The sequence below is a fragment of the Marmota marmota genome, unplaced genomic scaffold, assembly GCF_001458135.2.
Source record: "Marmota marmota marmota unplaced genomic scaffold, marMar, whole genome shotgun sequence".
Taxonomy (NCBI): domain Eukaryota; kingdom Metazoa; phylum Chordata; class Mammalia; order Rodentia; family Sciuridae; genus Marmota; species Marmota marmota.
Window position 1 is genome coordinate 46,117,990 of NW_026000174.1, and position 16,546 is coordinate 46,134,535.

At 38.8% G+C, this 16,546-nt stretch overlaps 1 protein-coding gene across 3 annotated transcripts in view; it reads left to right on the forward strand.

The window, feature by feature from the left end:
* Positions 1 to 3,934: 3,934 nt before the first annotated feature.
* Positions 3,935 to 16,546, forward strand: part of Trim44 (tripartite motif containing 44) — a 104,460-nt gene continuing 91,848 nt past the window's right edge. The window contains exon 1 of one of the 3 annotated variants that reach the window (XM_048788596.1): positions 3,935 to 5,095. In XM_048788596.1, coding sequence (XP_048644553.1) covers positions 4,430 to 5,095 — 666 coding nt within the window. In that variant the 5' untranslated portion in view covers positions 3,935 to 4,429. The remainder of the gene's footprint in view (positions 5,096 to 16,546) is intronic. The other 2 variants (XM_048788595.1, XM_015477783.2) reach the window with 2 other exon arrangements.

The window sequence follows — 16,546 nt, forward strand, 5'->3', positions numbered from 1 at the left end:
ACCAAAATGTGAAAAGAAAGGGATTATCTAAAGAAGGATTTAGAAAAGGAAAGAAAGAAAGAGAATCTAGAAATAGCTACGTTCTAAAATTCCCAGCTTTTCCATATGGCAAATGATGCTAAAACAAAGAAACTGTTTCCAGTCATAGATTAACTCCAGAATGCTACCAGAAAAACATCACCAAATGATGAAGTGAGAGTATGGCTGTAAACCCCTTTGTTTAAACCTTAAAAAGGTCTAAAGAATTGATTTAGGGGAGCATGCAAACATAGGGTTTCAAAGATGGCTTAGGGTATTGTACCTTAGCAGTTTCAACAGAGGGACTCCCCCATTAGAGGAAAAACTTATCTTGAAGAAGTTTTTGCAGTGCTATGAATGGAGCCCAGGGTCTGTAGATTGAAGAGATTTGTGGATATCAGTTTTGTCCAATAGAGTGAAATCCATTAGATTTACAGGAGACTTAAAGAACATTAAAGGTATTACATTGGCAACAACACTGCTAACATGGATACACAGAGTACAAAATCAAAGTGACCTTTGGGCTCCCTAAATTCTACTGGAAGGAAGCAAACCGACAGAACTATACAGCTGCAAACATGTGCTACTTTTAATATAAAAGGATGACTCAGAGAATGGACCAAAGAATCCAAAGGGTGAAGTCAAGAATCATAGAAAGTTGTTCCCATGCAAGAGTAGACCTGAACTATATCAAGGAAATTCATCAGATACCAAACTGGATTTAAGGATGCTATGGCTGAGGAACTCTTCAGATACTCCTATCTTTCCTCTTTTTTGAATAAGAATGTTTTTCCCAGTCATCTGAAGCCTGCCCCATCATTGTTTTGGGATTATAAATGAGTTATAAATATGAAGAGGAACTACACTTGAGGAGTTGAACTTCTATACAGGAGACTTATTTGTACTCAAACCCAATTAAGGTGACAAGATTCTGGATTGACAATATAACGGGTTAAGATTTTTTGGGTTTTGGGGAAGTGAAAGTAATTGCATTAAGAGATACACGAATCGTTGGAGATCAAAGGGCAGACTGTGATATCTAGCCGCAAAGGTGGCTCCAAAGATTCTGTACCTCCTGGTATTTGTGCCTTTGTGTAATTTCTTCCCACACTGGATAGAGCTGATCTTGGCAATCAATAAGCTGTGTTGGAAATGATGGTGTGTAATTTCGGAGTTTAGGTCATACAGGACATAGCATCTTCCATTTTGTCCTCTCTTGCATCCAGGGCTTTGGGAGAATTCAACTGTTATGTCACTAGGACAATCAACAGTACTGTAGGAGGTGGTGAAGCCCCCTGCCTACAGCACGTGTATGAACCATGCTGGAAGCATATCCTATATTTATAGGTTAGCCTTCAGGAAACTATGGCCCAGTCAACAGCTTTACTAAAATCTCTTGAGAGATCTAAGCCAGAGTGTTATGGTTTGGACGTGAAATGTCCCACAAACGCTCACATACATGTTAAGAAAATGTAAGAAGGTTCAGAAGAGAAATCAGTGAATTAACCCCTTGATAGGGATTAATTGAGTAGTAACTGAAGTGTAGGGTCTGGCTGGAGGAGGTGGGAATTGGGGGCAAGGATTTCAGGTATGTATTTGTATCTGGCAAGTGGAGACCTCTCTGCTTTCTGATCACCATATGAACTGCTTCCCTCTGCCACACTCTTCCTCCATGATGTTCAGCCTCACCTCGAGCCAGGAGGAAAGGATCCAGCTTTCTATGGACTAAAACTCTGAAATTGTGAGCCCTCAAATAAACTTTTCCTCCTCTACAGTTGTTCTGGCCAGTTCCTTTAGTCACAGTGGTGAAAAAGCTGACTAAAACACAGAGATACCCAGTTGAACTACTCCCAGATTTCTGGACCACAGAAACTGTGTGAGATAATATTTTGTTTTAAACTGCTACATTCTGAGAAAATTTTCTATGCAAGGGGTCTATCTCTGGATGTTTCCAAAGCTTCCAAATCTAGAGGGAATTGAATGGTTCTGATTTCCATGTAGAGGGTACAGAAGATCCACCTCATTGACACTGGCACATTATGAAACCAGAACTTTATGAAAACCCTTTCTAATAATTTCTCAGCTTCTGCCTCACAAACCCTGTCTTCACAAGGCTCAAACAAAGATTGTAAAGTGTCAGATACTGAACTGCACAGTATTACATTTTAACTCTGTCAGGTTATGATTAAGAAGAAATAATAATAATGATAACAACAAGCCTCTCCCTCCTCTCACCAAAGATCCTAAATACACAAATGTCCTTTAAAGACATTGAAAAAATAGTTTCAGCCAAGTGAGGTGGCACATACTCATATTTCCAGAGTCCTAGCCTTTGGGAGGCTGAAGTAAGAGGATTACTTGAGCCCAGGAGTTCAAGGCTAGCCTAACAAAATAATGAGACCCTGTCTCAAAAACCAAAAACCAAAAACAAACAAACAAACAAAAAAAAACAACATTTTTTTTTCAATGGAAAAAGATTCCTAAATGCAATAACATGTTTTTAAAGGCTAAATTGCTTCCTGGTTCGCCAGGGAAGGAGGTGGAAATAACCAAGTAAGAAACACTATTCACTAAATATACTAATGTTGGTGTTTGAGTTGGCATTGATTGCATTTTGTTTTCAGAATGGTGCATCAATCCTTGTTTCCAATGCAGACACAGAAATAATTTTCAGAGAAATGAACTGAAGGAAAAAAGAACTATATGAAATTGGAACAAAACAAACCTAATGCTCTTCAGAATTCTTTAGAATTGTTCTGAGGTTTAAAACAAAGTTTCTAAAAAATAAACATCTAACAAAATTGCTCAAAGATTAACCATACATTATCCATGGAGACACTCCTTGTACCCTAGTATTTTTATGAAGATCATCTGGAAATTCTAGCTTAAAATTATCTAAGGAAATCAATGGAAAACGGACACCTTTCCAACCCCTTTCATTGTCATCAACCATATTCCCTCCCCTATGTAAAAAGGCCCTTTTCCTCTCCTCTCTCAATACAAAAAAAAAAAAAAAAAAAGCTTTAAAAGCTTTTCTGTGAATGAAAAGACATCAATGTGGTCTAAATACAAGCAGCCAGACAAAAATACCCTATATATTTAAAATACATTTCAAAACCTCCTCTAAAGGGCCATTCCCAGCACTAACTATAATTTGTGCAAAAGTAATATTTAAAGCTTAAAAACATTCAACAGTGCAGGCATCTTTACAATAACCCATGAGATAGGTGTTACTATTGTTTGACTTTACAAAGTTTATTTATTTATTTTTAAAGATGGAAAACAAAATGATGAATTAACTTGAGTGTGACCACAATGCTGATTCAGTAGTGGTCCTAGGATTTGGGAGCCCTGGGCAATAAGTCTTCTAACACCAGTCTTTTAAAGAGTCATGCAAAGATTTGGCACTTTAATCCTTTCTCTTGGAACCTAATGTGAATCTAGAGGGGCTCCTTCCATAAAGGAGTGAAGGAGTCAGACTGGAACTCTCACTGGACAAATACTCTGGATATCTCAGTCTAACTCAAGTTAGGCTCTCGGGTGGGGGGGAAAAGGGTCTGGGCCCCTAGGAGGCAGGAATGCAAATAGACTTTGCAAACAGACAAAGCTCAGTCCGCTTAGGATGGGAAACGTTTGCTTGCACAGCCTGACTCTGAGATTCCCTGGGCCTAGGAGAGAGAACAAACATAGCCCTTCTGGGGCCGGTGGAAATCCTGAGAGGTCAGATTCAGTATGGTAAACAACAGGGTCCTCGCACCTTGTAGAACACTTGGGACTGTACCTAGCAGCTGAAAGACCGAAGTCCACCCGGACCCCATACTAGAGGAGGTTTAAGGGGAAGACTGACACCTCCAGGGAGGGAGCGGGGGAGGCGGGGCCCAACGTCCGCCCCCCGCAGCGAGCGGGAGACTGCATCCAACCTCGTTTTGCCGGGGATGCTGCGATCCCGAGTGGCGGAGCTGAGCCCCGCGGGAAAAGCAGAAAAGGGCCGTTGCCACTTTAAGTGACTCAGGAAGTGAAAGGAGGACGCCTGACGGTGAGAGGAAAGTGGAACCGGGGCGGTGCGGGCCGGCGGCGGCCGCGATCTCCCCGGGCAGCGGAGGTCGAGCAGCGGCGCGGCGCAGCGCGGGGGCCGACGGGGCGCCAGCGGCCGCGCCGGAAGTGCCGGCAGCAGAGGAAGCGCTGCGCCGCGCCGCGCGAGCAGGCCGAGCCGGCGGGGAGGCCTTGAGCTCGCAGCCCGGCGAGGGCGGCCGCGGCCCCAAGCCCCGCTCCCGGACGCCGCGCGGCCCAGCTGAGTGGCGACTCCCGAGGAGGGGACCCCGGCGCCGGGGGAAGGGAAGAGAGGAGGCTGCGCCGAGGGGAGGCGGCGAGCCCGCGGGCCCGGAGGCCTCGGCCGTGTCACAGCACCCACATGGCCTCCGGAGTGGGCGCGGCCTTCGAGGAGCTGCCTCACGACGGCACGTGTGACGAGTGCGAGCCCGACGAGGCTCCGGGGGCCGAGGAAGTGTGCCGAGAATGCGGCTTCTGCTACTGTCGCCGCCACGCCGAGGCGCACAAGGAGAAGTTCCTCAGTCACCACCTGGCAGAGTACATCCATGGCGCCCAGGCCTGGACCTCGCGAGCCGGCGGGGAGGGGGCCGGGAAGGAAGAGGTCGGGGCCAAGGTGGAGCAGGACGGGGAGGTAGAAAGCGAGGCGGGGGAAGAGAGCGAGTCGGAGGAGGACAGTGAGTCGGAGGAAGAGAGCGAGACGGAGGAAGAGAGCGAGGACGAGAGCGACGAAGAGAGTGACGAGGACAGTGAGGAAGAAATGGAGGATGAGCAAGAGAGCGAGGCGGAGGAAGACAACCAAGAAGGAGAGTCGGAGGCAGAAGGGGAAACCGAGGCAGAAAGCGAATTCGACCCAGAAATAGAAATGGAAGCCGAGAGAGTGGCCAAGAGGAAGTGTCCAGACCATGGGCTGGATTTGAGCACCTATTGCCAGGAAGATAGGCAGCTCATCTGTGTCCTGTGTCCAGTCATTGGGGCTCACCAGGGCCACCAGCTCTCCACTCTAGATGAAGCCTTCGAAGAATTGAGAGTAAGTATTGGGTATTGAAGAGCAGAGGCCTAGGGGTCAGGACAGGTGGGTTTCAATTCAGATGACCTCGCAGTGACTACATTGACTTGTCCCTCAAAAGCTAGACTATTCAACTTCCTGGGAGCTGTTCTTATTCACCCTTTTTGGTTGAACAACTTTGAGAATCACTTGAAGGTATGGCCATTAACCTGAAAAAACATATGTGTACATATGAAATCTAGTGTATAATTTCTGAAAAATTGCAAGCCTCTTGTCTCTGGATCCCAGGCAAAGCATTCCTTAAAAGTTTTTGACCCCCACTTTGGTCAATCTCCAAAGCACCATCATTGTCAAAACAAGTGCCTTGACGGAGAGTTTTTGATAGAGGGATCTCTGCTTCCTTAAAAACAGGAAACCATGATTTTGTCAGATAAATCCAAGCAGTGATTCCTCTGCCAGGAATACTCCCTAGGGTAGTGATTTTCATAATTACTTGATGTGAGCCTTGGATGCTGCTTTTTGGTTCTTCATGTGTGAAACTTGATAAGAGTTTCACACATGAAGTGTAAGAGTGGTAAGGGAGTGTAAGAGGGCCAAGGCCAAATGGGGGTAGAAATGAAGGTTCTCAGATTTTCTGTCTGGGCTTTTACTTACCTTGCACTTTGCTGGTACTCTAAGAACAGTGTTTTGCAAGTAGTAGAATTTAGTAAATATTTGTTGAAAAAATGAATTTGCAAATGTTTTTGTATTTTGGATGCTCACAACAAGCAAGAGAAACTGATGTTAATCAAGTTGAGAAGTTTGTGTGATCAGCATTAAGTGATCAGTACATTAGTAAATGTCATATTATGAAAACTTTTGCTCCCTAAGTAACCTTACAGTTGCTAGCATTGAGATAACAAAAAATTTTTTTGGTACTGGGAATTGCATCCAGGGGAGTTTTACTAAGAGCCTCACCCCCAATATTTTAATGTTTTTATTTTGAGACAGAACTTTGCTGAGGGTCTTGCTAAGTTGCTGAGGCAGGCCTCTAACTTGTGATCCTCCTGCCTCAGTCTCCTGAGTCTGGGATTGCAGGTATATGCCATTGCACCTAGCTGGATAGCATATTTTGATAATGAAAATCCCTTGTATTGACATTTTTCCTTTATTATTGCTATTATTATTGTAAAGTACACATTCAGAAAGTATGTAAAAACATGCACAGTAACAATTATAGAGCAAATAGTGATATAACTTCCACCCAGGTAAGAAGTAGAATATTACTAGCAATATTGACACCACTTATACACTTTTTCAGTTACAACCATGTCTCTCCCCCATAGGTAACCACTATCCTGACTTTGGGGTAGTTTCCTTGCTTATCTTTATACTTGTACCACGTATATATGCATTCCTAAATTTATTTGAACTTGACACTATTGGTATTATGTTTTTATTATACATTCTTTTGGGTTTTGCTTCAGTTTTTAAATGCAAGATTCATCCATTTTCGTTGCTGTATTGAAGTCTATTTTATGAATATGCTACAAGTTACTTATTCTGTCATAAATGAATATTCTTGAAGCTTTGGACTGTTACAGTGTCAGTATAAACATTCTTGTTTATGTGTCCTGGTATATGGTTACTTGTGTTTTTAAATAGATTATGAATCTGGGAGTGAAATTGCTGGGTCACAGATTATGCCTATCTTCAGTAATATCAGATGCTACCAACTGTTTTCTAAAGTGGTCGTACCAGTTTGCACCTTCATGAAGAGTATGAGTTCCGCTTGCTCTATATTTTCACCACTACTTGCTGTTAGAGTTTTTCATTTTTGTCAATCTTATGGGCATTTAATGAATGGTATCTTATTGTAGTTTTTATTTGCATTTCTCTGGTTACTTATGACTTTGAGTATCTTTTGTATTTCCTCTTTTCGTGGAGTACCCCATCAAATCTTTTGCACATTTTCTAATGGAGTGTGTATCTTTTTTTTCCTCATTAATTTATAGGAATTTTCCATGTATTTGTTCTTGACTTCTTTGTTGTTTTATATGGGTTTCAAATATCTTCTAATTTGTATTTTTTCTTTTTTTTTTAAGTTCTTGAATAAAGATTTTAACAAGCTATAATTTATCAATACTTTATGGTTTGTGCTTTTTTGATCTTATTCCACTTAGTAATGATTTTTTTTAGTGAAAGTAGGGGTCCGTTTCATTTTTTGCCCCCCATACAGATAACCAGTTGCTCTAACAGCATTTATTGAAAAAGAACACCTTTTGCCAGGTGTGTGTGGTATGCCTGTAATCCCAGTGACTTCCAAGGCTAAGGCAGGAGATTTGTAGGTTCAAGGCCAGCCAGGGCAACTTAGCTGGACCTTGTTTCAAAAAAACAAAAAATTTAAAACAAGCCTGGGATTTTAACTCAGAGGTAGAACACCCCTGAATTCAGTCCCCAGCACTGCCAGAAAAAAAAAAAAAAAAAATGCCCTTTATATACTGATCTGCTATTCCATGTCATATATCAAGTGTTTGTGAGCATGTGTCTTGACTCTTCTTTTCCATACTGTTATAGTATATTTTTCTGTGAACAAGATGTTTTCTCAGTTACCATAGCTTTTAATATCTGGTGGAGCAGGTCCTTCTACTTTGTTCTTCTACAAGTGTTTCAGCCAGCCTTATTCTTTACATTTTGTAGAATTATGCTATATTTAAAAAAAATATTTGTTTATTAGTTGTAGTTGGACACAATACCTTTATTTTATTTATTTATTTTTATGTGTTGCCGAGGATCGAACCCAGGACCTTGCACATCCTAGGCGAGCACTCTACTGCTGAGCCACAACACCAGCCCTATAAAAAATTTTTTTTCAAGATTTTTTGGAGGTATTTTTTGGGTATTGTATTGAATTTATAAACCAATATAAGGAGAATTAATACCATTACAAAAAAAGTCTTGTGGTCCATTTATTTAGGTTTTATTGCTTCAGTTATAGTTTCCCTAAAAGATCCTTTGTGAAGTTTTTTTCATATATTTCATAATTTTATATTGTAAAAATGTTTTTAATTTTTGCTTTTTAATTACATATAGGAATTTGATTAGATTTTCCATATTGGGGTTTTTTTTTTTTTTTTTTTCTTTGTACCAGGGATTGAATTCCAGGATACTCGACCACTGAGTCACATTCCCAGCCTTATTTTGTATTTTATTTAGAGACAGGATCTCACTAAATTACTTAGGAACTCACTAAATTGCTGAAGCTGGCTTTGAACTTGCCATCCTCCTGTCTCAGCCTTCTGAACTATTGGGATTACAGGTGTGCGCTACTGTGTCTGGCCTCCATATTGGTTTTTATATTAAGCTATCTGCTAAATTCTCTTACATATCCTAATAATTTATTTGAAGTATGATATATTTTATAGTTTTTAATAGATATGTTTCATCAGATTAAGAAGATTCTCTTTTAGTCCTAGTTTGCTAAGTTTTTCTTAGATATTGAATATCAAGCTATTTTTCTGCATTTGTTGGAATGATCTATGTTGATGTGATGAATTAATTGATTTACTTTTTGTGATTAAATTAAAAATCAGAAATATGTTCACGTATCTCTGAAGCCTCTGTTCTTTGCTTCTTCCACTAGCTGGTAACCATTTTTATTAATTCTTTGCTTATTCGGGTTTTTTTTATTTTTTTGCTTGTTTGTTTGTTTTGTAAATAGAGGTGTGTACATATGTATATGGCCTTATTTTCATCTCTTCATGTTTGTATGTTTTATAATTAAATCAACTTTGCATTTCTGGGATATATTTGACCCAACTTGGTTATGATGAAGTATCACTATGTTTTTGTATTTGGTTTATTAATAATTTATACAGTATTTCTTTTTCATTATATTTATCAAATTGCCTGTAATTTTTGTTGAGGGGGGATGCTGGGGATTGACCTCAGAGGGGCGTAGGGCCTAATTATGTCTTAGAGGCTGGCCTGGAACTTGTGATCCTCCTGCTCACTAGGATTACAGGTGGGTGCCAAAGCCCCTGGCAGTTGTTCTTTTTTTGTACTGTTCTCATGAGATTTTGTTGTCAAGGATATGCTGGCCTCATAGTCTAAAACAGGGTATAATATTTCTGACATGTCCTGTTCTCTCAATGTTCCAGAAGTATTTTTGTAAGATTGGGTATTTCTTCCTAAAATTTGATAGAACTAACCATGGATGTTATCTGGACCTTCTTTTCTTTCCCTCCCTCCTTCCCTCCCTTCCTTCCTCTACTGGGGATCAAGCCCTGGGCCTAGAGCATGCTAGGCAAGTGCTCTATCACTTAGCTAAATCCCCAGCCCAATCAGGACCATTCTTTTCTCATATGTAGCTATCCTCTGTTTCTTTTAAGAGCAGTAGGCATGTTGATTTGTAATCTGCCTCTGATAATTCCAATGTGTGAAGCATTTATAGAGCTCTATCTGCTGGTGTTTTTGATTTTTTTCTTTGAAATTATTTCTCTCTCTTTCTCTGTCTCTGTCTCTCTCTCTCTCTCACACACACACACACACCTTTTATGCTTGACTGAGTAACTCAGTTGCCTTTAAAATATTATTTTTGGGGGCAGGATATGGTGGCATATGTCTATAATTCCAGCAACTCAGGAAACTGAGGTAGGAGGATAGCAAGTTTGAAGACAGCCTCAGTGACTTAGCAAGACTCTCAGCAACATAGTGAAACTGTCTCAAAATAAAAAAGTACTGGGAATGTAGTAAAGTGCCCCTAGGTTCAATCCCCAGTACCAAAATAAAACACCAAAAACTGTGGAGGCTCTTGAAGACTTGAATGAAGCTGTATTTGTCAATAGAAGATTTTGGCTTGCTTTTAAAGCTGAGGCCTGAGAATACAACTTATGTAGAACTCCCTTAAACTAAATTAATTTTTAGAGGTTTCTTGGGCCAGATTTTCAGGAGGGCCTTCCCAGGGTTACAGTCTCTTTTTAAAGATTTTTCTTTCATTCTCATTCCTTCTCTATTTTGTACAGCTTCAAAATACTCCCTCCAGTTCTTGGAGGTTCAGATACTGACAAATTTACTTTTAGTTTGCCTTTACTCTGGATTTTACTCTTTGACAAGGGTTGGAAAGGTGGAGAGTCTCAAGTCTATTATGAAAAGGATCTCCTTTAAATATCCCAGTCCAAGCTGGCCATAAGCTTTGCTTTCTTTTACCACTTCCTCCCCTCCCACCTCACCTTCACTCCCAGCCAAATGCAGTCCATTTTCTGGGAACTAATAAATATCTTCAGATCTAGGGCTACTACTTGTAACTGTTTGTTCTAACATTATTACTAAACTATAGATTTTATTGAATTTCACCAATTTTTTCCCTGATGAGTTCTATTTCAGGATCCTATCCAAGACCTCACATTACATTTAAAAATTTTTGATGATCTTATTAGTTTTGAGAGTGTTAGCCAGGTATTTTGTAGCATGTTTCTTAATTCACATTTGTCTAATATTTTCTCTTTGGTGAAACTATAATCATGGGTTTTCTGAAAGAATATTAAATACCGTTTTGTGCTTTGTAGCACTGTTTCCTAGAAATCACTCCAAAGATTTACTCCTCCCAACTTCCCTCCCTCCCTTGCAGATGCAAATACTTTATTATGTATTCATTAAATTAAGATACCATGCTTTTCAACATTACAACATTGATTTGGTTACTTTTCAGAAATCTTCTGGATCTTTTTGATCTCCTTGATTATATGTCATATTTTGCTGATTCTTTTCATGTCTCATAATTTTTCATTTAATGCCAGACATTGTGTTTAAAAGAACTTTTAGAGACAAGTTATAATTTTTTTCTTTGTTTTTTATTTTATTTCCTGTGTGTGTTTGTACGCATACTAAGAATTGAACCTAGGGCTTCACATATATTTTTTTCTATATAACTCATATAACTGTTTTTTTTCTCTTTCTCTTCAGAAAAGGCACATCATTTGCTCTCTTGGATGTGGGGGAGGGACTAAGACTGGGGAGGGACTGATCATTCTGAATCAATAAAGATTTGAACATAGTGGGAGCTTAATTGCAACTTTTGTTTCAGTTCTCCTCTGGTTTAAAATATTTTAAATGAAATGCACATTTGCTGTTAGCCAGAGAGTAAGTCTTTTGGATTATTAAAAGCGATTCATTGTGATGATAGGTAAAAGAAGATTGTTGTTTTACTGCATTCATTTGTTTGTCCAATAAGTATTATACATTAGCTGAGAATAGTACTCTCTAAAATTGGGGATATAGCAGTGAACAAAGTGGAAGATGTCCCTGCTTCTGCTGGAGGTTTCATTGAATTAGAGGTAAATAGAGAAGAAAAAAATAAGCGAAAATTTATGTATTATAAATTTAAAAAATTAAGTATAAAATGGAATTAGAAAGGTATGGGAATTATCTTAGCTCTGCATCTTACTTTTTGACCTTGGACAAGGTATGTAACAGTTTGACTGTGTTTCCACATGTCTAAAATGGATATAAGAAAGAAAATACATTTTTTTTGTGTGTGTGTGAGAGTGACATGACTTAACAGGTGATAAGAGACTATACCATTTTTAGCCCTCCATGAGAATTAGTAGTTATTATTATTAATATGAAGAAGCTATTTAAACATGTAAATTTAGAGTTGGGAGGAATTTGTACAATTCATGTTTTAATACCTCAGCACTGAATCAGGCTGTGAATGACTGGTATTGGTGGTATAAGGCCACATTTTTGCTGAGGTTTGCTGATATTTAGGAAAAAAACAAACATAACAGTATACCAGAATAGGAAGAAAACCAGAATTATTGTACATCAAGAGGGGAATAGGTATAGAAGCAGCCTGCTTAGGCCAAATAGTTAGAGGTGAACACCCTGAAGAGGCTCAACCCTTCATCACCGAAACACTGTTTTGCTTTTCTCCTTGTCTTTGCTATATTGCAGTTCAACTCCATTGGATTTAGTCTCTGGAGAATTTTGTGGGCCTAATATTGAACTGAGCCTGGACTCTAGCTTTACACTGGAAAAATAGTTACACAGCATACTTGTTACTCATCTTGATCATGATTTCTCAACTCAAATATGCAGGTTTCCCTTACTTTATAATCTCTGGCTCTGAGTCATTGAGACAAAGGAACTTCATCTAATTTATAGATTTCCTGATATGGAAGTTCTCATATTGTGAAGGGAATTTTCATTTAGAGGTACATTTATTGAATTTTTTGTTGCAGCAAAAGTATAGTTAATCAGTACTCTTGACCAGTAGGTGGTTCTTCTTTTTTTTTTTTTTTTTCCTTTTTGTGGTGCTAGAGATTGAACCCAAGGCTTTGGGCATGCTAGGCAAGCACTGTATCACTGAGCTACATACACCCCCAGCCTCTTGATCAGTAGTTTTAAAAATTATTTTGAATATAATCGACATTAGGCAAAATGTATTTTAATTGTGACCTTGTTCATACCCTTATGCACACATATAATATACCCGTTAGATAATTCAAATGGAATACTGTTTACTTGGTTGCCTATGATGTGTTGTATTTCTGTTCAAAATTCTAGATCCTCCCACTACATTGATTTCATGGCACACTATGATCATGTCCTGTGGTTTGAAAAACACTTGTCTAGTTCACCCTAAAATAATCTGAAGAAAAGGAAGGGTCTTAGAAAATGGCAAAGGGAGAAGTGGTTGGCATAATTCAGCAGGTATATAGCATCTGAAGAGTTCTTAACATGGCCTTGCTATGAACAATTTCAAAGGTTTGGAAGCCATACCCTCTTGCCTTTGAGTTTGCCTTTAAGTCATATTTGGGGAGAAATAGGTAAGTGATATTGGGAACAACTGTAGGGGGAAGTGGAGTAATTAAGGGGGTACTGGGAGCGGTAGCAGGATGGTTGGAAGGATAATAGGTATATGCTCAGAACAACTGACTCCAGATGGGCTGAAGGTGGAGGGATGCCATGTTGTATTCCATAGTGGTCAGTGTTGCCTGTGGTAGGGAAAAGAAGGTTAAAGGTGTACTATAGTGTACCTATTTATATATTTTTATTTCTTCTAATTTTCTGAAAGGGTATAGTACACTTTTTAATAAGAGCATGGAGAATTGGCTACACAGTAGTTTGACAAGTGTCTTTTTATTCAAAATAAGAAAAAAATCTAAGGTAAAGGAGATGGCTTGGTATCATTAGTTGGAGCCACTCCTAAATGGTTCTCTGGGACTCCCACTTTAGCCTAATGTTCAAAATGCGCTTTCTTAACCTGTTCTGTCTTAGAAATGAACAGGACAGGCAGTGCCCTAATTTTTTAGAGTTTACACTCTAGTGTGGGTGAAGTAGTTTTGGATGATGATATGTACTACAAAAAAAATAAGTCATGGTTATGAAAGAGTCAGTGGTGTGGTGGGTATGGAGGGCATCTCTGACCATATAGTATTTGGGCACATACCTGAAGTATGAAATCTTGCAGAGATCAGGAAAACCTTCTATTGTGTTATCATTCAGTAGTGCTTACAAAGTCATAGCAGAGACAATTGGTTTGGTTCATAAACTTCCTAGAAGGGATTATTTGGCTTTGGAAGTGAGAGATTGACATTGTTCTAGCAATTGTAATGCAGTGTTAGCACAAATAGAAATACTCTATGGCTGAATCTGTGCTTATGGAGATCCATTTTTCAGGGAATTTGATATTAACAGTGATGGAACTTTATTAGAGAGATTATAGGGCCTCTGCAGGGTTAGGTGGAGTAGGATACCCTCTTTTCTGTGGTATCTTGTGAATAGTGATCAGATAGTGTCTCTTACACTAGTCTGAAAATGTCTCTTTGCCTTTCCCTCATTCACTTTTATTTTCTTTTAGCACACCATAATTTGTGTCTTGTTAAGTGTTTGGACTCTTCTACAATCTTTTTTTTTTTTTTCCCCCCTTGGCTGGGGCTTGAACCCAGGCAGGTGCTCTATCACTGAGCCCTTTCATCAACCTTAACTCTTAACATTATATTTTATAATCTAAGAAATTTTTTAAAGGCCTGGGAGAAAAGAGGTTAAGGCAGAAAGGAGGGTGAATGTGAAGTCTAGAGAGATGAACTTTAGTGTTGGGAGGGCAGCAAGAAAGCTATTATAGGATAAAGTGGAGTGAAAGAGGAATAGGAGGTGAGGTCTGCAAAGTAAACTGTTTCTCTGTCTTGATTCCACATTTGAATCACTTGTGGGTGGGGGTTGTTTAAAGAGTAACTGTGATTAGTTTCATCCTAGCCAATCAAATCAAAATCGCTCAAGATGGGGCCCAGGGATATGTGTGTATATTTAAATAAACTTCTAACTTTTAGTATTGTTTTAATTTTCAGCAAAATTATACAGATAGCTTAAGAGAATTCCTATATGCTGAATGTTGTTTCCCCTATTATTAACATCTTACTTTAATGTGATACATTTGTTACAGTTAATGAACCAGTATTGATACATTATTAACCATAGTTCATAATATACTCATATTTCCTTAGTTTACCCCAGGGTCCTTTTTCTGTTCTAGGAGTTCACCTAGGATACCACATTATGTTTAGTCACCATGTCTTCTGGGTTATTAATTATTATGTTTTGGTTCTGGGGATTGAACCCAGGTGTGCTCTACCACTGAGTTACATCCTCAGCTCTTTTCTAATTTTTTTTTTTAATTTTTGTGTCAGGCTCTTGTCATGTTGCAGAGTCTCACTAAGTTGCTGAGGCTGGTCTTGAAATTGTGATCCTCTTGCTTCAGCCTCCCAGTCACTGTGATTATAGGCGTGTGCTACATGCCTGGTTGTAAATTTTTAGAAAGACAACCACAGTAGTAAGGGTTCATACAATTAACATGACTTTTTACTGTCAATGTCTGAGAGATAGGGGATCTTCTCAGGTTCTGAAATTTCTGACCCTCTTTTTCTGTGGTATCGTGTGAATAGTGATCAGCTAGTGTCTCTTGCACTAGGCTGAAAATTTATCTTTGCCTTTCCCTCATTCACTTTTATTTTCTTTTAGCACAGCCTAATTCAGGAACAGTGATTAAAAATAATATTACTTGGGCTGGGGATGTGGCTCAAGCGGTAACGCGCTTGCCTGGCATGTGCAGGGCCCTGGGTTTGATCCTCAGCGCCACATAAAAATAAAATAAAGATTTGTGTCCACTGAAAAACTGAAAAATAAATATTAAAAAATTCTTTCTCTCCTCAAAAATAATATAACTAGCTAGCACCTATATACTATCGTGTGCAGGCATTTTTTAAGTGCTTTGTATATATTAACTTTTGTAATCCTCATGACAACCCCAAATGCACATTCTTCTATTATATCTACTTTACAAAAGAGGAAACTGAGGCATAAGAGAGGTCAGATACTTGTCCAGGATCATACAGTTGGAAATTGGCAGAGCTTAGCCTAGGGTTTGAACAGCCCACCTTTAGAGAAAAGGTACAGATTTTTCATGCTTTTTCTCCCAAGACTCCAGTGATCTCCTTTTTCTCTTCCTTGACCTTCCAATTAAATAGAATGAATTGAGAGGCATTTTATACAGTCACACAATTGATTTTCAGAATAAGGTTGCTGATGTATCGGGTTCCTCTGGGAATAAAGGACTGTATACCTTTGACACCAACCTTTTAACCACAACATACTACATGGAGTTTTCCCTGTATGCCTGTCCATTAGTGTACCCAGTTCAATTTGGGATGACAGCTCAGTTTCATGCACTTAACTCCTATTGGTTGTTTTAATATCCAAAACAGGGACTAAACTTGTGGTAGGAAGGAGTACAGATGTTCATGGACCTCTCAGAAAAGGAGAGTATAGACAAAGAACCTGAAACAAAAGCTTTAGCCCTGCTATATGGAATAGAGAGAAGTCCTGGCCCTGGAGAGATGGATCCTACTACATGTGTGTGTAAATGTGTATGTATGTATATATGTATCATTGTGATAGGGATTAAGCCAACATGGCATTGTGAGGGTGAGTAAAAGTTGATACCTTTTTTAGATGTCAGAACTAATCAAGAATGAAAAAGCAAAATACTCCAAATATATTAAAGGCTTAATCCATAATTTATAGCAAATAAGCACATGGCAATGACTTTGATGTATACTCTAGTATGCTAGATAATTCTTATTGAACATTTAATTATATATTAAACTCACTTCAGATGTGTTTAGCTAGTTTTCTTTTAATCAGCTAGTAATTTGTTTTTAACTTCAGTAATGGTATTATAGAAAACTTCCATTATAATATGTCCAAACTGTAAAATATAGTTAGCTTCAGTTTCAGAGGCTTTTATTTTTTAAAGTTAATTTTATTTATCTCTGTTTTTGAGCACTTACTTTGGTGAGCTGTGTAGCACATACTGAAAAGAATAAAAAGAGGTTTTTACTTTAGAAAGCTTGTGTCCCAGCAGGAAAGAGAGTCTTTTTTTTTGTGTGTTAAGTATTAGAAGAGAGGCACAACAGTATGATATGTGACTTTAGA